General features: G+C 43.4%; 1 protein-coding gene across 1 annotated transcript in view; it reads left to right on the top strand.

The window, feature by feature from the left end:
• Positions 1-23605, top strand: part of LOC119164578 (phosphate-regulating neutral endopeptidase PHEX-like) — a 122951-nt gene extending 99346 nt beyond the window's left edge. The window contains exons 8-10 of the mRNA XM_075868472.1: positions 2515-2715; positions 8979-9224; positions 23330-23605. Coding sequence (XP_075724587.1) covers positions 2515-2715; positions 8979-9224; positions 23330-23605 — 723 coding nt within the window. The remainder of the gene's footprint in view (positions 1-2514; positions 2716-8978; positions 9225-23329) is intronic.
• Positions 23606-23941: the final 336 nt, after the last annotated feature.

Genomic DNA, 23941 nt, shown 5'->3' with positions numbered 1-23941 from the left:
TCGTATGTCCATTGTCTTGGGTTTATGATATACATATCAGGGACCTATCAGAAAGGGTGGCATAGAAAATAACATGCGACAGATCTTCCCTCCGAAGCTATGTCTTCTTTTAGTATTATTACTTACAACCACTGAGTAACTCGTATGACAGTGTTACAAAGCATAGGTACTGGTTAAATAAAGAAAACCAGCTGTAGCAGTAAGGGAATCAAAATTCAGACAAACAAGTCGCTGAAGCGCCAGTTATGTTACTGAAGTGAACTCCTGCTCGCACAATGCGATTGAGGTCAGACTGACTTTCGCTTCTCCCGTTTCTTCGATATAGTAAAATTTACGAGACCAAAAGTGAGGTTATAATATTGCGCAAATAAGCTAATTGGCTCTAGCAGTGCGCTTCAAGATCACTGCAACCGAAACTTCGAGTAGCTATCCAAATTGGCCACAATGGTGCCGCTCTCGAGCTACAAGAGTTCGAGAGCGGCACCGACTCAAAAGGCATCTATGAATTACCGGATCGAGCCATTTCTATAGAAAATGCTGGTAATAACTACTGAGCTTTCGCGTGCAAGATGGACTGTGCGAATAGATGGAATTAGAAATACGAAGTGTGGACGTCCACTTTGTCACAACACGCGAGGAAGAAAAGAAGGAAGATGCTGGAAAAGTTGTCTGCGGGAAGAAATAAAGCACTCAAGACAATTCTCATCGCACCTACAAATATCCTCTCTAAATTTGGCTGACTACGATAAACTACAGCACTACAATTACACTAGGTTGTACTGGCCACCGAAAGCATTGAATGGTCCAGCCTGTTTCGTGGTGTCTCGAAGGGGAAACGCTGTACTCAGAGTAATGTAGGCAGTTGCAGAACACAGTTGTGCACTTAGGCTCATTAGCCCCTCCGAAGCTGAAGTAAGCTCTTTTACATGTCTCTCCCAGTAACAGGAGTGACAGGAACACAGTTAGGTAGCCAGAAACAGCAAACGTTCTGGAAGACAAACGGACGATCGTGCGGTGCTTTGCCGTTAAACTGCAAAGGAGCGAGCGAGGAGAAACAGCAAAGGAGAAAGCTATAAGGTGTCTGAATCTGAAGTGGCTAACAGCATCGCTACATGAATGGACGGTCATTCGGCACCGATGCATGTGTGGTTGTCCCAACGCGATACCTAAACGGCGGTTAACACCCGACGAGAAGAACCATGGCGGGAAACTCGGGATGAAACACCAGTTACCTTGGTTATCCTTCGAGGAGTTGGATGCCTTTTCGGTGTCTCTGCTAGGAAGCGCATAACAAAATTGTTGTTGCATTCCTCCCTCCCCCCCCCCTCCGCGCTTTTCCCTGCACACACTGACCAGCTACTTTTTGTTGCAGCTTAGTTGGAACTTGAAACTTAAGTTGGGCCAAATACGGTACGTATGTGAACAAGAAGTGGAACCAAGGGGTTCAATTTCCTTTCATCGCAATCGTAAGGAAACGAACAAAAAAAAATACATTTAATAAAAGAGTAAAGGAAGTGTATTAATCTTTGTAGAATAATACACGCATGATCAAGCAAGTAAGTGGAAATGGCTGAAGCCTCTGTTTTGCCACCATGTTCGTGGATATAAATAGCGATCTGTTTATGCATATTTCCCTTCCCCTTTAAAGCATTAGCTGTCATTGAGTCAGTAAAACCTAACCAAAATCACTGTAATCGCTATTATTATCCATTTTGTATACTTACTGTGCCCTCACGCGCACCTCAAAGTTCAGAGAACGTTAATTGCGGGTTCTTTTGTGTCCCGGCAAGTCAAGAAGAGCTACCGCTACAAATGTCTCGGTCTCCTGTTCTATACTTCTTTCTTTCTAGCACAGTGTTTTCCTTCGCCTCTCTCGCCCTCAATTTTTTACGGAATGAGATGCCCTCCTGCCAAGGAATAAATACTGCTCGTAAACGCAGTATATAAACGACCTAACAAATCGTCTCAATTAGCCGCATGACTTTAACTCACGTTTACTAGAATACAGGTCGATGTTGACTACAGTATTGGCTAAAGACGGCTAAATGATCATTGATTACTAACTATATTCATCCGCTGCTATAACACCAACATTTCTTTATTCAGCCTAAATCTAAGAGGCCTATAGTACACTTGCGACTTGTTCCGGTCACGCGACTGGTCGAAAATGGCCGCCGTAGTTAAAAAGCGACTGCATTGGCTCCGCCTCTCGCTGCTTGATTTTGCAGTCGCGTGACTGCAGTCACACACCTCTGACACACACCTCTAAACCAGTCATATTCACAAGAACAGGAAGTTGGGTTATCAGGCGGGAAATTGCAATGCTAGCCATATGCCAGCGGACTTGAATTCCGTGCGGTGATGGGGACGTGCTGCATGCAGGTGTAAACCTCAGTCACCTTGAGTCTCTTTTTGGCCGCAAATGATCGTGAGTTTGGTGCGCGTCGCAGGTGTGAGTGAGCCTTAATCATTGAAGTGTCCGCTTACTTGCTTTCATTGCGCTGCTTTTTATAGCGCGAGACTGTGCGCTCTCCTTTCGGGGTGGCTTACGTCGACACCAAGCGACGGCAGCGCCAACAGCGCAATCTTCTGCTCAAGACGTCGGTGGCGCGCCAGGACGACGACTGGTTTTCTGTGCCACTGGTGAACGCCGTGTTTCTGCCCTACTACCATATTGTCTTCATACCGACCTCCATGATGTTGCCGCCTTTTCTGGTGAGTGGGTTTCGCCACCGACTCCAGGGGTTCGGTTGTGAAGAGAATTATGATACACTGTTTGAAAAAAGGTAGTAGTACTTGCTAAGTTTGGGGTAGTAATTTTTTGTTACATATGTTACAATCCTGGTAGTAGGCGCAGTTAGTAGCGGCGATGGTCGTAACAGTTTCTATCTCTACTGTTACTACCAGCAATTTAGTAACTGTTACTACTCTAGCCGTTACCTCCCATGGGTAGTTACTTTAAAGGTTTTAAGAACAAAGTAGTAACCAATATTACCTTGTCGATTCCTTAGGCATATTATTATTGGGACTGCTAATGTTGGTCAATCAATGTCTAATTACTAGACAACTTCAGGTAATGAAGCGTGGTGTGCCATGAACACGAAGAATACATGCAATGACCTAACAAGTTCACTTTTTTTTTTACGCATGCATGTAGTATAAACTAAGCGTTGGGTTATATATATAGCCCCTACTTTGCAGGTGCGTGTCTGGCACAAAGGAGCACTGGTGTTTCAGGATGAATTATAACAAATGTGAACCTATATAACACTGCATTGTACTACCTGATTACGTGTGTTTGGGGATGTAGCACAATACTTTCAATCAGCCTTACCTGTAATAAATTATATGTTATATCTATTTATTATAAAAGGACCACAAGAAGGCATTATGTACAGCGGCCGAAACAAGGTACCGAACTTATTCTCAGTGCATTTGAATGCTTCACACGGCTAACATATAAGCAGTTAAAAGGTAATAATCGTTTTGGAATTTGGACGCGCCAAAACAATGATAATATTTAGAGATACGCTGCAGTAGATTAATTGTGACTGTCCTCGGGGCTAATTGTTACGACATAGTTATTTTGATCCGTCGGTCTTGCTAATTTGCTGTAATTTACTAAGTTTGTTGTAATTGTCTGTGACAACGCGTGTAGCAGTTGCCTATGGTCCGTTAACTTGTAATTCTCCGTTTTGAAATTACGAGAATGGCGTTTACATATCTCGTTAGCACAACTTAAAACAAACTTTTTTTCTTGAGCATTAGATATCTTCTGTGTCCTGTTTCCGCTTAATGATGATACGTCGAGACGATTCCTCTCATAAGTTACCAGAATCAAGGTCGCACACTATTTTAGATAAGATAGTCAACAGGCGGGTAGCAAAAAAGTAGGAAAGGGGCAAGAAAGGTAGTAATGACTGCAGTTACTACCTCTTTCATTGCAGTTACTAATTGCTTGCTAACGGAGGTAGTGAACAGGTCGCAAAAAATTGGTAGCCGTTGCAGCTAGTAACTGTTTACTAGCAAACATGTAGCAAAAGGGTAGTAACTGTCCAAGAAAGATAGTAACCACTGCAGTTACTACTTATTTGCTTGCAGTTGCTACCTTTTTATTACCTTTTTTTCAAGAGTGTAATCCTGCCGAAACGAACTCTAAAATATACGGCGTGATAAGAAATCATACAAATAAAAAACAGCCGAATATGAATTGAAGATTGCAGAAAACAAGACTCTCTAGGGATGATAAAAAAACGGAAATTAAAGAAGTCAAGATTAAACTAGTATTAATTAAAGAAGAAAACGAAAAGATGAACAAAATGAACAAGAAAATATAGAAGTCTAGTAAAATGGAGATTGTGGACAATCTTTGTCGGCGAGTTCACACACCTTCCCAAACTCTCGGCCTATTACCTTGAATCCACTCATATATAGGCCTAGTAACAACCGGAAAGCAGCTGAAAAAATAAATTAATACGCTCAGGTTAAAACCGGTTATAGGATATATATACTTGGAGGCTCGTGCGTTTGTTTCTTTTTTTTTTACATGCTCAAGAACTTTCGCTTATAAATCTTTAGAGAACTGGTATTCGTTCTATATTTTTACGGCACCCTTGCGAAATCGCGCTTTCACTGTAGCCACCTCGAACCATCTCCCATATTTCCAAGAAGGACTAAAACGAAAATGTCTTGTAGTAAAAGCTTTCAGCCTATTTCAGCCAAATAGTCTTGCACAGTGGGTTTGCGAATTCGGTAACAACTATACAGAAGCTTAGACGGTAAGATCTGTAGTGTATGCAAATGTTATGGTAGACCCGATGGCAGCCAATTCCACGCTATAGGCGGCACCTAGATCCCCCTTAGCGAGTTTCTACATTCGTACCATTTCCTCCTGAACTGTAAATCCTTGGGGGCTCGCATGAGCCTCTTAGCGTTCGGCGATTCCCGTACACGTGGTATTTTGAATTCATTCGGAAATTTGAAGGCTGAGCGGGCCAATAAAACGCATGAGTGCATTGGGGCTGTTGCGCAGATACAACCTTGAGGGGTGGACTCATGTAAACAGACCAGCATACTTATTAACATGTGGGAGATCACGTCCCGAAGCCATGCTACGAGTATGAGTGGCTAGAAGCCGTTGTGGAGTGCTCCGGTAATTTCGACCATCTGCGTGGTGCAGGGCGCAGCAATTGTTTTTTTTTTTCACAGGGAGGGGGTGATCAATCATACTTTAGGTATGTTCGGGCGTGCGTTTCTGTGTGCGCGTGTATATCTAGGCAAGCGAAATTGATAATTTTGGGAGGTTGTTGAACCTCCAACTCCCCCCCCCCTTCCCCCCTGTCTGCCACTGATCTGCATGATGTTCTTTAACGAGCACTCAGTATCGCTCAGTACATGAACCTCTGGCGTTTCGCATCCATCGAAACGTGAAAACCACAGCCGGGATTAAAACCGAGACCTTGGGGTCGTCATTCGAGCGCTGCAACTGCCCCAACACGGTGGACGGAGCATTGTAAATAAAGAAAAATCTGGCGAAGAAGACCGGTAAACCTGAACGGACATCTCTATATGCTCCGAAAGGTGCTCGTCTTATTCACGGAATAACGTGCTTGAACGGCAGTGATGCAGCAAACTAGCTTGGTTAGTGCGTATACTTATGACGGCCAGCGACAAAAAGACCCGAAACACGGAGAAGAACGCGACACAGGCGTTGCCTTTCAACTGAAAGTTTGTCGCAAAAACTGGGCATATTTGAACAGAAGTGGAGGCGCTAAAGAAACATTATCATACCAGACTAAGCTTCTCGACGAGTATGTTGAAGACCGAAAATTTCAGCATAAGTGAGCGTTTGATAGAAGGGTCAGGCACTTGTCTTTCGCTTTTGTTATTTGAAATGCTTCTGCTATTTCGCGCGTGCACCTGCTCTTGTTGCGCGTCATTATTTTACCGCGGTTCTTTCCAGTTCAGGCACGCAATCACACTGCCAGCATTGGAGAAAAAAATGCGTAGCCGGCGCACCTTTCAGAGAGCAGAGAGTGCTCTCTTAGACGTTCCAACATCATCCCATCTGATCGATGTATACGTGCCACCGCATGACAAAAGGACGCAGCACACCACCATTGTAGCATGCAGTACCAGTGAATGGTCAAGGGTACACTTCATGGAGCACATTTCACCACTGCCCCGCCGTGGTGGTCTAGCGGCTAAGGTACTCGACTGCTGACCCGCAGGTCGCGGGATCATATCCCGACTGCGGCGGCCGCATTTCCGATGGAGGCGGAAATGTTGTAGGCCCGTGTGCTCAGATTTTGCTGCACGTTAAAGAATCCCAGGTGGTCGAAATTTCCGGAGCCCTCCACTACGGCGTCTCTCATAATGATATAGTGGTTTTGGGACGTTAAAGCCCACATATCAATCAACATTTCACCACTGGCAGCTGCCCGCCCATTGCGCGTCCTTTTGCCAACGCTTGCGTACACACTTTTTTTTTTGCCAGGACGAAGACTACGTTTGCGTCATAATGACCCACTCTCTTTAAAAGATGCCGTTATCATAAAAAAAGAATGCTGCTATCTCCTACCTGCAATCTCACACGCACCGTTTCAAATATGCCACGTTTTTACCCTTAAACTTTCAGTTTATATCGCCTGTGTCATGTACTTTCTTGTATTTCGTGTCTTCCTTGCGCTGTCTGTTGTGACTTGAACGGCGTATGAACACTTCAATCAGGTTAATTAGGAAGCATTTGTTCATTCGTCGCGCTTTTACGTGGAAAACAACAAAGCCATTAATAATCGTGATGGTAGTATGGTGGCAGGTGAATACACAATGTCCATTTAATCAGCTGCAGTAGCTGCGAAATGCCAACCTCCAACAACCAACCCACGGACCACAGAAGTGGTCGAAAGAGCCAAAACGAAACTGTTCGCTTTGAAAAAGACAGTTTTACGACACATACATTCATCGCAGTTTGCTTCTCAAAACATGTAACAAAAACATCATGGGCGGCATTTGAAACTGCTCTCTGGTATAGCGTAGCACGTACACGTTTTCTCATCTTGCAGGTCAAGCGCCCGGAAACTGAACTCATTTTGCGCTTCGCGTATCCGCAACAAATTCGAGAAGGGATATTCACAAATGCAACGTGGTTCGCCGCGAATATTTGGTTCCTTTGTCTGATTTTTTTTTAATTTCTGAAAGCCCACGCCGGCCGATGCAGGCAAATATAAGGAAAACTGCCACAGGCCTATTGTTCGAGGCGGACAATGTTTTTCAAATTCTGGTAGCGCGCGTTAGTTTAAGACATGTCTAACCTTTTTACAGCGCCGAATACAGGCACAGCGGTGGAAGTAGACTGTGTAGCCATGGGTAAACACCGGCACTACAACATTCTATCGAAAGTAATTTAGCACATCTGAAGCACAACATGGTGGCTCTATTGTGTCACGCAGACTAGCACCTCTTGTGTTTCTTTTATTTTTAAATTATTTTAACTAAAATTTTCTAAGCTCAACACGGAAAATAACCTTTTTTCACCACCGAATACGAGAAAGACATGTTTCATCTAGTTATGATTTGTAAGGAGAAAATAAAACTTCACTCGCTATTTGCTGTCCACACTGTCTGATAATGGCTTTCCTTTAAAGGATATATCAACGCCTGTCATGCCTAGTAGCTATCAATACTTACAAAAAAATAACATTCTTTATTCGTTGCTCCAATATGAAGGAGTGTTTTTCTGGGTGCTAAGTAAATACATATTTCCAGGGTGGTAGCCCATGTGCACAGAATGGTTTGCTGACGCGATTGGTTCACTGTAATACAAGCAAGAACTTCAAAGTTTAACGTACAAAACAGCAGCACAAGCTTGGCGTATAGAAACAAGCAAACGCGCATTGCAGGCGCTGTACAGTTCCACGATATTTTCGTTATTGCGCAAGGCATGCTCATAAGTGCAGCTAATGACAAGTCATGCACTGTGCAGAAAATGGGGTTCTGTAAGGAACATAAGGTTACCATTCGATCATGCCACCATATATGAGGAGACCAAGTGGGATAACTTCGATTTGATTGATTGATTTGTGGGGTTTAACGTCGCAAAACCACTATTTGATTATGAGAGACGCCGTAGTGGAGGACTCCGGAAATTTTGACCACCTGTGGTTCTTTAATGGGATAACTTCGACAGGCTTGTATAAAAAACACATAAACGAAAAGGTTCCCATGGAAACTGTTTCATGTACAACAAATTAAGACTCGGTGGCCTTCAGGCCATCAAAAAAGTACAAGTTCGCTCCATTTGTGTGAAAAAGTCAAAGGCAACTCTTGCACGTGCCCCATTCGTGTTTTTTGCGATTGTTTTCATTATTTATCGGGTTAGTTTTCCTTTTTTTTTTTCTGGCGCACCACCTTCAATAATAGCGAAAGTCGGGCTAGTTGGTGGTTCATGCTTTGGATGTCGTCTCTTCTTCTGTCCTTGTCTATATATTTTTGTGCTGTTTTTACATCCCAAGCACCACCTTCAATTTGTCTAATTCGGGTGAACAGCCGCAGTCATTGCAGGGGTGAAACACAAGATGTCCAGATTTTTTTTCTTCCTCTCTCTCACAATGATTCTGATGTTCCGTAAGTATTGCGTTGAGGTACCTTTACGCAATTTTCACAAAGGTCGTGGAATCGAATACAGGCTGCGGCACCTGCATCTTTGATGGAGGCGAAAACGAACGACGCCCGTGTACTCATAGGTGCACGTTGAAGAACCCCACGTGCACCGGAGCCCTCCACTATAAGACATCTCCCATAACTCTATTGAGGTTTTGGTTCGTTAAACCCCAGATATTATTACCTTCCTGTAGTTTGGCGTATATACCTATAGGTTTTGGCAGGTCCACCCAGTATAGACCAACCGTTCGGTGCATTTAGTCATGACAAATAGGCGTATATGTGTCAGCGCATGTCGTTCTCTACTCTCGTCGCAGACGTCGCAGTACCCTGCGGCGTCGTACGGGGGCCTGGGTCACGTGCTCGCCCACGAAGAGAGCCATGCTTTCGACGTGGAAGGTGCGCCAGCTGACGCGGACGGCCTCTACCGCTCCTGGTACTCAGTTCCCACGCAGAGTCGCCTGGAGGACCGAAAGCGGTGTCTGCGCTCCGCGTACCACGTGCCGGCCGGAGGTCCCTGGCCCACCGAGGGAGAGGACTACGCCGACTCACTTGGACTGATGGTGAGTAACAACTTGGTTCAGTCTATAAGGCTTCGATTTGGGCCAGTTGTTACGACATTGTATTGTAGTTGCGCTGTGCTAAAAGTACGATAGAGTGACTGAACTAGAGGACCGGACAGGTGGAGCGCGAATTTTCAACTATTGAAAGTTTGCGCACCCCCTGTTCTGACCTCTTGTATTGTTACTCCTTTGTACCTTTCGCTCAGCGCAACTGCATTGCAATCGGTTCGGTTGACCTAGCATGACACCGAGGCCCGGTATAGAATCACTTGTAGTTATCGGCCATTTGTGACGACGGCTGCAAGCCAGGTGAAACAGAAAACCATGCACCATAGCATCCAGCCTGTCATTTTGCACGCTTGCCGCCAGCGTGCACTCTCCATTAGCTGCTACGTAACCGAACCCGCAACGCTGTGCTGACCTCACTAATTGAGGACAATTGTGGTTAATACCATAGGTCAGTGAAATCACTCAGAAGATGACTCACTAGGACTCACTCAGACACAATTTAGTCGTGATTCTTAGTCTGAGTGAGTTCGGCCGAGTAAAATTTTGGCGATTTTGAGTCCTATAGTGAGTACGGTTGATAAAAACTTTCGTCAGTGTGAGTCCGAATTATTTCGGATCAGTGACAACTTGGCGAGACTGAGTCTGAGTGAGCCCAAAGCACAAGGTATATATTATATATTTTTTAGCGATTTCCACAACTGTATGCCGACCAATAGTCATATCTACTCAGTTTCAGCATCACTATCAGCCTTACCTGGTTTCACGTTCAATTCTCACGTTATAGTCAAGCGCATTCCAGCGGTGTCTTCCATACACCATTTTAATAGTTGATTATCAGCGTTGCGAAGTATGTAAGGAAGGCCCTTGACCTTTCCCCCATCTGCCACCTCTTCCATGCAAGTTCTTGGCAAATATATCTTATTTCTGCTGCGTGGCTAGAGAAGAATCTGTGAACTGTTTGGCACGTGGTCACGTGTGTTGGAATGAACGCAATGCCAGCACACATCATCAAACGTCTCGTATACGATTTCGCCTGATGTAACTTCGCTGCTTCGTGCTGCGAACGCTGATGTGACAAACATCGAGAAAACCACTTCTCTCCGGGGAGAAGCCTTATTCCCATACACACCGGCATTACAGTTTCGCGAGGTCGCATCAAAAGGGTTCAGCTGGTGGTCTTGCTTCGTGTAACATTACGACACGTTGCCATCGCATTCACACTATTCCGCCATTTCGGTGAAAAAGATTTATTTTCGAAATTTCAGGTGAATTTCTCTAACTCATCAACTCCGCAAAATAGTGTTCTGTCAAGTTATCGACAAAGGAGCGCAATTTAGCTTCGGCGCTTTGCCATCGACGAGGACGCGGATGTAGTGATCGCCGAAAAAAAAAAAATTGGCAGATGCCCTGGGATCGCGTCGACTTAAATGCTGCCCCCCTTTCCCCGAGGTGATCTCCAAGTGAAAATGCACGTGCGGTAGGCTTTTATCCCCAATTCATTGTAACCGTACGCCATCTTCTTCAGAGTGCATATCTCACGGAGTAGACTCACTAAGTGATTCTGAAAGGCCGTCTTCTTGTATCGAGAGCCAATGGCAATAGAGCTGCACTCATGGGAGATGACGTCACGTAAAAGGAAAGCGTGTACTTTTTCCCATAGTTTCCGTCAACATCTAGAGCTGGAAGCGAACACTCAAGGCGATCGTCTTATTGATCTTCATACCAATTCACCTCACGTGCGTTGAAAAGGGAAACAAACTACGTAGTGTATATTTCTAAAATAATCCTGGAATAAAAAAGTGCACACTACACACTCTTCTGAGGATCTATCTGCGTTCTCACTGTTACTCTCTTCATTCCCGCCTTTATATATATATATATATATATATATATATATATATATATATATATATATATATATATATATATATATATATATATATATATATATATTCATCTGTGATTTCTGTGATGTTCTGCATTATATCCGTGATGTTTATACCAACTGTCCTCTTTCCTTGTCCAAGACAAACGAAAGAAATGCGTCGTAAGTGTGAAAACGTTGTAGATGGCCCTGACATTAATATATACATATATATATATATATATATATATATATATATATATATATATATATATATACACACAACTATCCTGTCATGCTTGAGCACAGACCTGCGAGACTTCACGATCTTGCTTTTTATTATGCTCAATATTGATGTCTTGGTGAAAAGCGTTCTCATCATGCCTTCAAGACACTGCCATAAGCTTGTTTTGTACGTATATGATTTTTTCGCTTCTTTATGTCAGAGCGTTCTACCTTCTAAGAAAGTGTTGGGGATGAGCCACTCGCAAGGAGGCTAGATGGATGATGCCCCGGAACTTAGTTCACGCAGAATGCAAGCAGGAAAGCCCAAAATGCCAAATCGAAAAATTTGAGCTTTAAGAGACGCGATCGAATGGCTGTTTCCAATGGTCCCGGAAGGACACGGCTCTAGCCAGAAACGTTTTTCGGGGATGAGGGGGGGGACACTTTCGTTGTATCAAACCCCTGTCTCAAACTTCCACCATTATCCCACCCCGCCATATATATATATATATATATATATATATATATATATATATATATATATATATATATATATATATATATATATATATATATATATACACCAGTACTGCCGACACAACTTTCTATTGCACTGCTATTTATGTCATTTGGTTCATGAATGCTGTTCACGCAATTGTATTTCATGAACGACACTTAAATGCACTTTTTGTACTGCCCCTTTGCACTATGCCTCAACTAAGGCCTGTAAGATATTTTCTAAATAAATAAAAATAAATAAATAAATAATTATGCACTTTACACAACAGCAATAGTTTGGTACTGTTCAGATGCTCCATGAGCATCTTCGTAAGCAAAGACTCTGTTAGCACACGCACAAGGATACGGCGTGGGTCATTTGCCACTTCTGCAGCATGATGGATTGCACGCATCAAATTAAACAGCTCCGCGATCACGCAAGAAACAGTGAAAATACAAACTGTACATACATAGGGAACAATATCAGGCAAGAGTATATGAACAATGATAAACAGAAATGAATATGAAGATAGCAACACTCGGAAAAGACAATAAAAAGAGCCTACGAAATACAACAGTGAGATAAAGAATATAAATGAAAAAGGAATGACATAAATACAGATGAGAGCATCAACATTCGCAAGAAACAACCACGTAAACCAATCGAACTAAAAAAAAAAAAGGATAGCTCAGCACCTACACTAACAATAAAAAAAGGGTGCCCGTATAGAAAGCGATGACAGTAAAGTGTGGCATAAAAAACACTGAATGACCAACAGAGAGGCGAGCTGTTCAAGCTATACCTCCATTTTTTAATAGCGTAATTTCTTTTCCAAATCGTCTTGCACCGACAGGTATGATAATGTGGGCTCGTTGGTGCATCTCGGCAGGCAGTAGTGCAGCATTGGTCTGCCAGGGCACATGCATCCAATGTATATTCTTTTAGTTATCATCTGCTTCACTTGTGCCTTATTTTCAACAACGAGGAGGAAGACGGAGCAGCAGTAGCGGCAGCAGTGCCGGGGACGGCGAATCCTTAGAAAGTCTTATAGGTTCTGTTCGCCAAAAGAGCACCCAAACAAGAATTGTCGCACAGCAAAACTGCATTACTTTAAGCATGGACTGACGTATTTACTGGCACTTCACGTTACATTGCGTAAACACTGACAGAAAAGCTTCACTTTGAGGCAATGCAGCGTGTTTATGCTTAGAACGCAGCTCGGTTACAAGATAGAACACACCAATGAAGGGACACCTTCGTATGCAAATGGGCTGGCTCTCGAGAAGTCCATTTTCGGTCCGTGGATTTTCAGTTAACATTCATTACAAGGCTGTGTTGGATACTGGTAGCACACGCTAACACATCCCTGAAGGTATTTCATTCTTGTTCAGCATTTCCTAAAAGAGAGAGAGAGATATAGTGAGACAGAGAGAGAGAGAGACGGACCACCAGTGCGTGAGCAGTACGTGACCGGCTTTTCCTAGCTGATTGACCCTGTGATCGTTTATTGAATTATTGTGCATTATCTCCGTGATGTTTACCCCAACTGTCCTTTCTCCTCGTCGAAGACAAACGAAACAAATGCGTCGTGTGTAAAGCATTGTGGATGGCCCTGACGTCAATGTTTGTAGGCGATGATATCAACACGAAAGAACAAAACATCCGTGCCTACGAATATGTGTGTATGTTGGATTGGAAAGCATCAGCGTGGTACCGCATCAACGTTTTCGCTGGCTCACAAGTCTCGGCGATCTTCAAGATGTAAAACATGCACTGGCTAGCGAACAGCATATGTGCTGAAAGGAGTAGGAAAAATGTCAATCTATACCTCTGTTAACTTTGTACGCGGCTTTCTGCACACTGTAGAATCTGTGATCGCTAGGCAGAAAGCAAGACATGACACTTTTTCCTATGGGCTGATAGTTCTACGGTCTTGATAAAATGTCTCTCTCAAAAGGCTATTTTAAGAAGCCTGCTATTACATGTCAATTCCCAAGAGAGCAACTCGGAAATGCACGGAGTTTGGTCAGAAGCACGTACCTTCTGCTGTTGTACAAAAGAGCGCAGAAGGTATGTTACCAAGTTGGAACAAACTTGTGAAAAACCTGTGAATCATCTCCCCGCAGAAGTGCGCACGGCGTTGACTCGTTTGAAACGGGTGTCGATGGGGGAGCTGGAAGAACGGTTTGAAGCAAAACTCGGTATAGCAGTTACTCGAGTAAACGTTTGTTTGAAACGCAAAGACACGGAGGGGGGTGAGGGGGGGTTGGCTTCGTGTAAGTTTCTACGCAGATTAAAAAGTGGAAGGACCGTTTCCACTCGACGAGTGGTCGAGTGTTCCGGGTGGTGGAGAGGGCAAAGCGAGAGAGAAGTGTGCTGCGAGTGGGCGGAGGGGCCGGCAGCTGCTGAAAGTGAAGGAGAGAGTAACGTCAACGCGAAACTGTGACTTGATCTACTTGGAACCGCTCCAACACCTGCGGCGAAGGGGTCTATATTGACGTACGGAACAGCATTAGACAAGCTAGTCAAAAAACTGCGTTGCATCTAGAATTTTGGGCGTCATTGTTCAAGTGCATTTGACACACAAAAGGGTAGACATGTGTTCATGTAATCTGAATGAATGAATGTTTTAAAGGTCACGTTGTTGTTGTTGTTGTTGTTGTTGTTGTTGTTGTTGTTGTTGTTGTTGTTGTTGTTGTTGTTGTTGTTGTTGTTGTTGTTGTTGTTGTTGTTGTTGTTGTTGTTGTTGTTGTTGTTGTTGTTGTTGTTGTTGTTGTTGTTGTTGTTGTTGTTGTTGACACCGCTGACGCCGTTACTGCCACTGCCTTGATCCTCGGTGTTGTTGTGGTCGTCGTCGTCACGCACATTGCTATGCAGAGCCATGCGCGCATGAACGCATGAATGTCTAAAAAGTGCCCACACAAAAACAAATCTCACAAAGCGGTCGCAAAAGCTATTTTTACTTTAACGTTCACATTCGGTAACGATAATTACACTATTATAATTGGTTCCACTACTTCAGTCAAACCACTCGACGAAAAACCTCTTATTTTCATTCCTATTGGCCAAACGTTTTCGCTATTACGTCATCATCAGGCCTGGCAAGTGTTACAAAGAGTTCCTGCGTAAGCTTGTATTTTTGTTTTCTTTTTGAGTTTCCATACAGGAGCTGCATTCTCCCAAATATTATATAGTACTTGTTGTCTGCCAGCCCATTCATTATGTGTGCGTCAGCTATTCGAGCGAAGCAGCAGCGGTTGGTCGGCAAAGCTCACTGCAATTTTCGTAAAAATAAAGGTTTGCTTAATTTAAAAGTGACGTTCTCTTTCAAATATTTCTCTCAATTATCGGTACACGGAAAACAGTTGGCATGAATGATGGCATGATAAAGATAAGCTATCAGTTAGCCTTACACAACCACGCTATGCAATTATGCTTCCGAGAAGGAGGATTTAAGCACGCTTTCCTTGGAAGTGTATTAGGAAATATGTTCGAAGAGGCTAACGAGAACACGAACCACCAAATCATAAAACAAAATACCTTACTGAAAAACCTCGGCGAGTGACGACCATTGCTACACACGAGATAATCATGAAAATTCGACCCTTATTCCTAAGCAGTGGATATAAAAAAGGGAATTTCATTAGCCTCTTTAAATTTAGAGCGTACATCTCGCGATCATCATATCTATTTGTAGTGTTACTTCATTCGTTGTTAGACACAGTAACATTGAGAACTCGCAGAATATGACGCAAAGGAAAGTATAGCGGATGTTATTGCAAGTAATGTTACTGTAAAATGAAAAAAAAATGTGGACGAAAAAATAACTTGCCAGTGGCAAGGACCAATCCTGCAACCTTCAAATAACACGTTCTATGATCGACCACTGAGCTATATATATATTTACATATACGGTAGCGGTCATCTATCCGTCCACTTTATAGGGTATATATGGGTATTTAAACATAGAACTGCCATCGTCGACCGCCACGGTAGCTCGGGTGTACAGCATCGCACGCGTTATTCGAAGGTCGCACGGTCGATCCCTGCCGGTGACAAGTTATCTTTTGTTTCTTTTCCTTTGCAATGCAAATATTTATAATAACATTTGCTATAATCTCCTTTGCATCATTGTCGGCAAGTTCTCATTAATATTGCATCTGACAAAGAAAGTGAGCCCTTTAATTTACACGTCTTCCCTCCCTCCATTTGAAATGGCTCTTCCCCGATGTTAATTAGGAGCCGTAAATAATAATTGGGTGATAAGGCTTTTACTGAGTACTGCAACCACAAAGCAAGTAAATTAAAGCATTAAAGGAGAAGAAATAGTCCGATATGTAAAAGAAAGTCTCGTTACATAACGCAGGCCATTGTCTGTAACTTCTTTATGACGATTTATTGGGAACAATCTCACTTCAGTGAAGCCTGCGTATGCGTGGGCATGTCGCAATCACAAGTGAGGTTATGTGCGAAGTGGTACGTCTTTTAAACAAAAATGAAGCCGCAGCTACACTTTTTCCCAGTAGCCCTGTTTATAGCTTAAGAAAGAGCGTGTTTTAAAGCTTCGCAGCACAAACTATCGCAATATTTTTTTAATAGAGAGTACACCACAAGTGCTTCACAGACGCCCTCTTCAGTCTCTCTCTTAAAAAAGGGAAGGCTAAAACAAAAGCTGTTTCGCAATTTCGAAGCACCGCAGAAGAGAGCGCACAACAGACACGTTTTTTTTTTTTTTTTGCACTTCACTTTGGGTATCCGGGCTTCCTCGTAGCATTGCAGTAAATAAAACGAAAAATAAAAAGTTTATGACGTCGTAAATACAGGGTTTTGTTGAAATAGGCGCCTGCGTGTATGGGCACACCAGCACCCACGCGGTGTTCTTGCAAGTTTTAAGGGCAAGCAAGTCTGGTCCAATGTTGCGCACTTTCCACGCTTCCTATTTATCGTGTTCCTCCGGTATTGGCTGTTTGCAGGGGCGTTTATTGCCTGCCGGCTTATTGCTTTCTTTCTTCATGGTCATGCTGTCGAAACTGGGCGTTTTACGAAACGTTTCTTCGCGTTCCCGGAATCCGAGCAATTTCTCATGGTGGCGTTTCCTTGCGAGCACCTCGCCGGGCACAGAATTCGCGTTACACTTCCGAAGTTGCCAACCGCTTGACCAGTAGTGAAAACGCAGCGCATAATACTTCGCGTGGTAAAAAGCATGTTACACGCCGTGTTCGACAAGTCGCGTGTTTCGTTTGAGAGTGTGCTTGCTCACGCAAAAATAGGTTCCAGGTTAAACCCGTTTATCTGGTGGAAAAATTGATTGATTTGTAGAGTTTAACGTCCAAAAACCACGATATGATTATGAGACACGCCGTAGTGGAGGGCTCCGGAAATTTTGACCATTTGGAGTTCTTTAACGTGCACCCTATTCTGAGCACACGGGCCTACAACATTTCCGCCTCCATCGGAAATGCAGCTGCCGTAGCTGGGATTTGATCCCGCGACCTGCGGGTCAGCAGCCGAGTACCTTAGCCACTATACCACCGCGGCGGGGTTCTGGTGGAAAATTGACAAAAATCGTTAATAAAAGAACATGTGCGGTTCGGCGTACAAACAGACGACACGATTTTGAGAGACGCCGCGTTGTAGGGTTCAGGAAATTTCGACCATCAGCTGATTTCTTTCACGTGCACCCACATCACACAGCGCAATGGTGCCTGGCGTTTCGCTTCTTTCGAAACGCGACCAATATTGAAGTAGCGATCTCTGGGTCATCAGAATCGGAGCACCGTATGCACCACACAAATGACAAAAACCCGGTCCAAATTATAAGTCCTGGAAATGTGATTTTTTTTATTAAATGACTGAATCGGTAGAAAGGCTTATCAAGTACAAATATATGGTTCGGTTATGCGGATGATAATCTCGAATTGTAGTATTATCATTACGAATAGAGTGTTTCTATTACACTGTAGCATTGCGCTATAGAGTGCGGTATAGTTTAAATACCGAAGGAATCTTCGTAACCGAAACAAAGAAGACAGAACAAGCCTTTATATATCCACTTCATTCCTTCAACCATAACAATAACCCACTTTATTTTGTATACATCAAATTGTCGTGTTGTGTTTTTTTTTTTATCTTTCCCTCTGCGCCGCTTAGAACCGCAGTGCCACTCTGGTGGAAGAAACGCGCCAGCTTCTTCTGAACGAAAGCCACGTAACGCAAGCTTCGAAGCTCAACTATATTTTGCAATCTCATAAGGCATCATAGAGGGCAGGTGTTTGTACACCGACACAAATGGTGCGACTTCATCTAATCTTCAGCAGAAATTACTGGTAACACATTTCGTCAATGTCAATGCGCATACAAAATTACGCGGCATGCTAAAGAATGTCGATTTACTCGCGGGAAAGCACAGCAAGAACAGATAGATTGAAAGAGATATAACTCATGCCTGTGGCGGTATACGTTCAGCTAGGATATCCTTATTTCTATAGCAGCGCTTGGGTGTCGTATGACTGCAATGACTGCGACACGGCGTCTCAGTCGAAAATACCGGGAGAAATACGGCTGCCTAATGATGCGCCGCTAGAGAGATCTCTCAAAACGCGTGCAGTAATAATTGACTTGACGCTTCGGCCCATTGCCCCAATAGTGGGTCGTTAATCGAGTGGAACGGGACGACTCGCTCATTAGCTCGCTTTTAACGCTCCACACTGACTTCTCGATGCGCAAGCGGTGTTGCAATTAGTGAGGCGGGCTTTAAAATCATTCTTCTTCTCAGGAAACAATTATGAGTTGGATGTCAAACTGCGCGCTCGCTTCGTAACGTTTTAATATTCGCACCAGCGCTTTCTGGCCTAGTGCTGCACGTGCGTGAAGATATTAAGTGTGCATAATTGAGCCCCAATAGTATGTACACTCTTAGAAAAAAGGTATAGCAGTACTTGCTAACTTTGTGGTAGTAATGGTTTGTCACATATGTTACAACCCTGGTAGTAAGCGCAGTCAGTAACGGCGAGGGCGGTAACAGTAACCACCTTTGCTGTTACTACAAGCATTTAGTAACTCTTACTACCCTAGCCATTGCCACCCATGGGCAGTAGCTTGTAAAGGTTTCAAGAAAAAAAAGTAACGGATACTAACTACCCTGCTCATTCACTTTGGCGTATTATTTCGTCACTGCTAATGTTGTCAATCTATGTTTCATTACTACAAAACTTCGGGTAATGTAGCATGGAGTGCCATGATCACGAAGAATACATATACCTAACAAGTTACTTTTTTTTACGCATACAGTGTGCAGTAAGCATGGGGTACATATAGCCCCTACTTTGCAGGGGCATGTCTGGCACAGGAGCGCACTTGTGTTTCAGGATGAATTATTACAAATGTGAACCTGGTTAGGTGTGTTTAGGGACGTAGCACAATACTTTTAATCAGCCTCACTTATAAAAAATTATATGTCATATCTATTCATTATAAAATGGCCACAAAAAGCGGTATGTACAGTGGCCGAAACAACGTACCGAACACATTCTCAGTGCATTTCAAGGCTTCACAAGCATATAGTATATCAGTGGTGAAAAATTATTAATTCTTCTTGGGGTTATACGCGCCAAAACAAAGGTAATATTTGGAGACACGCCGCAGTGGATTGTGACCGCCTGGTTATTTTACTCTACCGGTCTCGTTATTTGCTGTAGTTTACCAAGTTTGTTGTAATTGTATACTACAACGCGTGTAGCTCTTGCTTATGGTTCGTTAATTTGTGCTTCTCTGTTTCGACAATTTCAGAATGACGTTTGAATATCTCGGTTGCGTAATTTTTAAAAAAATTATTTTTTTATCTATGGATATCTTCTGCGTCATTTTTCCGTTTCATTATGATACGTCGAGATGATTGCTCTCAAGTTATCAGAATTGAAATCGCACACTATTTTGGATTAGATAGTCAACAACCTGGTAGCAAAAAGGTAGTAACGGGGCAAGAAAGGTAGTAACAGCTGCAGTTACTACCTCTTTCATTCCAGTCACTAACTGCTTACTAACATAGGTAGCAAACAGGTCGCAAAAAGTTAACGGTTGCAGCTAGTAACTCTTTACTAACATAGGTAGTAAACAGGTAGCAAAAGGTAAGTAACGGCCCAAGAAAGGTAGTAACGACTGCAGTTGCTACCTGTTTGCTTGCAGTTGCTACTTCCTTACTAACGTTTTTAAAAGAGCGTAGCTTTTAGAAATGCGTAGTGCATTTACAATCAATCCCACTATATATAATTAAAGCGAACTACGCCTTTGGATATTACTTGGATATTAGGTTCCAGAGGAAAAATAAATTAACGAAAAAGGCATTATATTTTGTTTAGAAAATCTAAAAAACAAAAATGTTTTACGAAGCACTTTTTGGAACGAAATACTGGGGTGATTTGTTCTTTTTTTAATATTGCCAAAGCTTTTATCATCAAGTAAAAAAGATCTATAGATACGCTCTCAGTGTTCTGCAAGTGGTTCTTATATTTAGGTTGGGCACATTTTTTTTTTTCTGCACCTAAAGAGACACACACACAAAAGACAATTTTAACTTCGATAATTTCGTAGCGAGTTGTACTACGTATTTAGTGAACTGGTGCGCGTATTCAAATACATTGGAAGAGCGAAAATTGGTATTAAAGTACACACACGTGTGTGTGTGTGCGTGTGCATGTGTACAGAGTAATGTCTATAAGGCTCACGCGTCCACCTCTCACGGATAACGGACGACTTTAATTATTACTTTTCTTTTTAACGTAAGGTGAACAGTAGCTTTGGCTTCTCGATGTTATGTTGCTCGTTGTTTTTTGTTCACGCTTGGGAACGAACTTGCCCGTTTGCGCTCCGCTTATTTCGTGCGCTTCAGTTCCTTCGCCATTTGTCGGCAGAGAAGATTGTTCGGTCACGAACATCATAGGACCGTACAGCGCAAAACAAGGGACAGTGAAAGGCGCAGGACGCAACGCAGTGTTGTGTTGTGTAGTTTGTGTTTCAGTGCTCCATATTTTGCACTGTTCTGTCATATAGTACTTGTCGCCAGAGTTATATATAATTAGGGACTCGCAACCTTGAATTCAGGAATGTACCACGCAAACTTCACGAACTGGTAGTTTTTATTTATTATTTAAGGCAACTTCTCAGACGAATTTGGTGCTGTACTTTTTTACGACAAACCTAACCAGTCCCATGAAGTGAGAATTCGCAGTAGCTGCTTTCCGGATTTGGCATGGTCTTTAACTATTGGCTTTTTTTTTACTTGCGAAAGCCGGAGTTTTTATAGATATACTAATAACAGAAATATTATCTAGTGTTTTAAGTGCCAGAACTATGATTAGGAGACACGCCACAGTGAAGGGCTTTGTAAATTCGCACCATCCATTGTTTTTTTAACACGCAATGACATCGCACAAAACACGGAGCTCTAGCATTTCGCATCGATCGAAATGCGATCACGACGGTCGAACCATAGACCTTCGGGCCAGCTACTAAGCATCGTTTGAGGCACACTACCGAGGCAAGCTATAGATTTATTAAATAACCAATATGACGAGTGTTCTGTTTTCGGTGGCCAGGAAGAACTCTTAGAAAGACTTCGCCGTGGTACCCGTCATGGTCACTTAACAGGTGGGGGTGTCTCGCCGCTGAGCTCGAGGGCGTGGCATCGAATTCTGACCAGCGCGCCCGCACTTCGATGCAAAAAAAGAAAGAAAACACCTACGTGCTTCGAGTTATGTGCACATCAAATAACTCAAGGTGGTCGAAATCAATCTTGAGTACCGCATTAGGGCGTATACCTTATAATCATATCGAGCGAACAAGAGAAGGAGATATTAGGGGCATGTTTTCTTATTTGTTATGCCCAATATTAATGATAATCATTGATTGATTGATTGATTGATTGATTGATTGATTGATTGATTGATTGATTGATTGATTGATTGATTGATTGATTGATATGTGGGGTTTAACGTCCCAAAATAACCATATGATTATGAGAGGCGCCGTAGTGGAGGGCTCCGGAAATTTCGACCACCTGGGGTTCTTGAGCGTGCATTCAAATCTGAGCACACGGGCCTACAGGATTTCCGCCTCCACCGGAAATGCAGCCGCCGCAGCCGGGATTCGATCCCACGACCTGCGGGTTAGCAGCCGAGTACCTTAGCTACTAGACACCGCGGATTCACGATAATCAACAAAATCAAAAAAAGTAGAGGGAACGTCATTTGTAGTAATTAGGATGCAAATGTGAAGAAATTACAGTGAAAAATGAAGACTTGCTGCCGGCAGGGACCCGACCTGCAACCTTCGAATAATGCGTCCGATGCTCAAACGCCATAGCTCAGCTGGTAGAGCATCGGATGCGTTATTCGAAAGCCGCATGCAGGTTTAGTCCCTGTGAATGGCAAGTTCTCTTTTATACCGCTTTCCTTTCTTCACATTTACATTTCGATTACTACAAATAACGCCGACTAAACTTTCATTGGCCTGAATGTATTCAATTCCGTAACAGTATCGTGGTTTTGACACGTGAAGTGCTAGATATTAAGGAGAAAGCGTTAGATACCTAATCAAACACAAAGTCATCATCCGCGGTGTCAAGGACGAGCGATGAAAAAAAATCATCCCGTGATCACGTCAATATATGACATCACATATTGCCAAGACGTTACGTCATTGTAATGTCATCATGACGTTACTGTGACGTGACATTGAGCGATGACATCATAGCTTTGTCAAAGTTGTCTGAACAAGCAAGCAATGCAAAGCAAGAAGAGGAGCGTCCGATCTCGGAAACAGCCCGAAAACACTTTAGGTGCAGAGAACTTTCGAAAGGTGGCAAGGCAGGATCAGTACACCTAGCGTCGGAGGAAAAATAAGATGGTTTTCGCCCTTGAGATGCCTTAAGTGAGTGCAAAGAGAAGGTGCGAGTTTTATTGATGCTGTATGAGTACCCTTGCACACATGAACTATCGATCAGGCATTTGTGCTTATGCCATATATGCCAGTAGTGTTAATTCAACGACCAATGTCATCCCTTTTTGTTACACCCAATTCACGTCGCCCTCATAATTTTAAATATTTATATGTTTTACCCACCTTAGGGCGTGCAGTTTTAGGCCCCTGTATACAGCCACGCAGCAACACCGGCCAACGTTGGCTCCGGAGGCTTGTGCGAATTTAGGGATGGGGGAGGCGAATACATTGTTTTAATGCCTCGAACTGGCGCTATCGCTTTGCACGTGGCCGCACCATGCAGACTTCACATCTTCAAGATATCGCCGCAAACCACACATCATTGCTATTTTAATGTCATTTCTTAGCGTGCTCTTTGGCCAAGTATGGTTCTTGCACCAACAAAAACCACATATCATCATCAACAAAGCGCTATGGGCGCTTCGCGTAAACTTCGAGTCAAAACGGCGATCAGGTCCAGCTCACGAAAACGCTTCGCTCCGCACTGGGACAAACCGTTCGCTTTCATCGCAGGTGGCCGCGACGGCCTTCAAGCGGCGCGTCTTACCTCACGCTCCGTCGGGGATCGCGCCTTTCACGAACGAGCAGCTGTTCTACGTGAGCTCGTGCTTCAAGTGGTGCAACAGTCGGGGCCCACCCGGCGACGCGGACCGGCGTCAGCAGGCCGTGCACTCGGACATGTACAAGCGCTGCAACGCCCCGCTGCTCATGCAGGAGAACTTTCTCGCCGCCTTCAACTGCACGCCCAGTGCAGCCATGCATCGGCGCGACAACTGCGTCTTCTCGTGACGCGGCCGACTTCACCGCGATTTCTACGTCGGTCAAGCTTCTTTTTGTTTTCACTACTAAAATAGTATAGTATAAACCTGCAGTTATCGCTGCCAACTATAACTTTTTTTAAGTAATTTGAAACGTCTCAATCAGATAGTCAAATGTACCTTTAATACGATGTTTGTAAGAACTGTTCGTAGACAACTGCAGGAAAAGGCTGCGCTGCAAAGTTGAGGACGAAAAAATGCTGCCATATCCACGAAGTGAATGATGATGAGTGGGCGAAGCTCCGGAGGTAAACCTGGTAAACCATGAATCCTCCGTACATTTTGCCCACTCGATTTTATTGCAACG

Source organism: Rhipicephalus microplus, chromosome 1, assembly GCF_043290135.1.
Source record: "Rhipicephalus microplus isolate Deutch F79 chromosome 1, USDA_Rmic, whole genome shotgun sequence".
In the NCBI taxonomy this organism is placed as follows: Eukaryota; Metazoa; Arthropoda; class Arachnida; order Ixodida; family Ixodidae; genus Rhipicephalus; species Rhipicephalus microplus.
The sequence above is the reverse complement of the archived record's forward strand: the minus strand, read 5'-3'. Positions and strand labels throughout refer to the sequence as shown.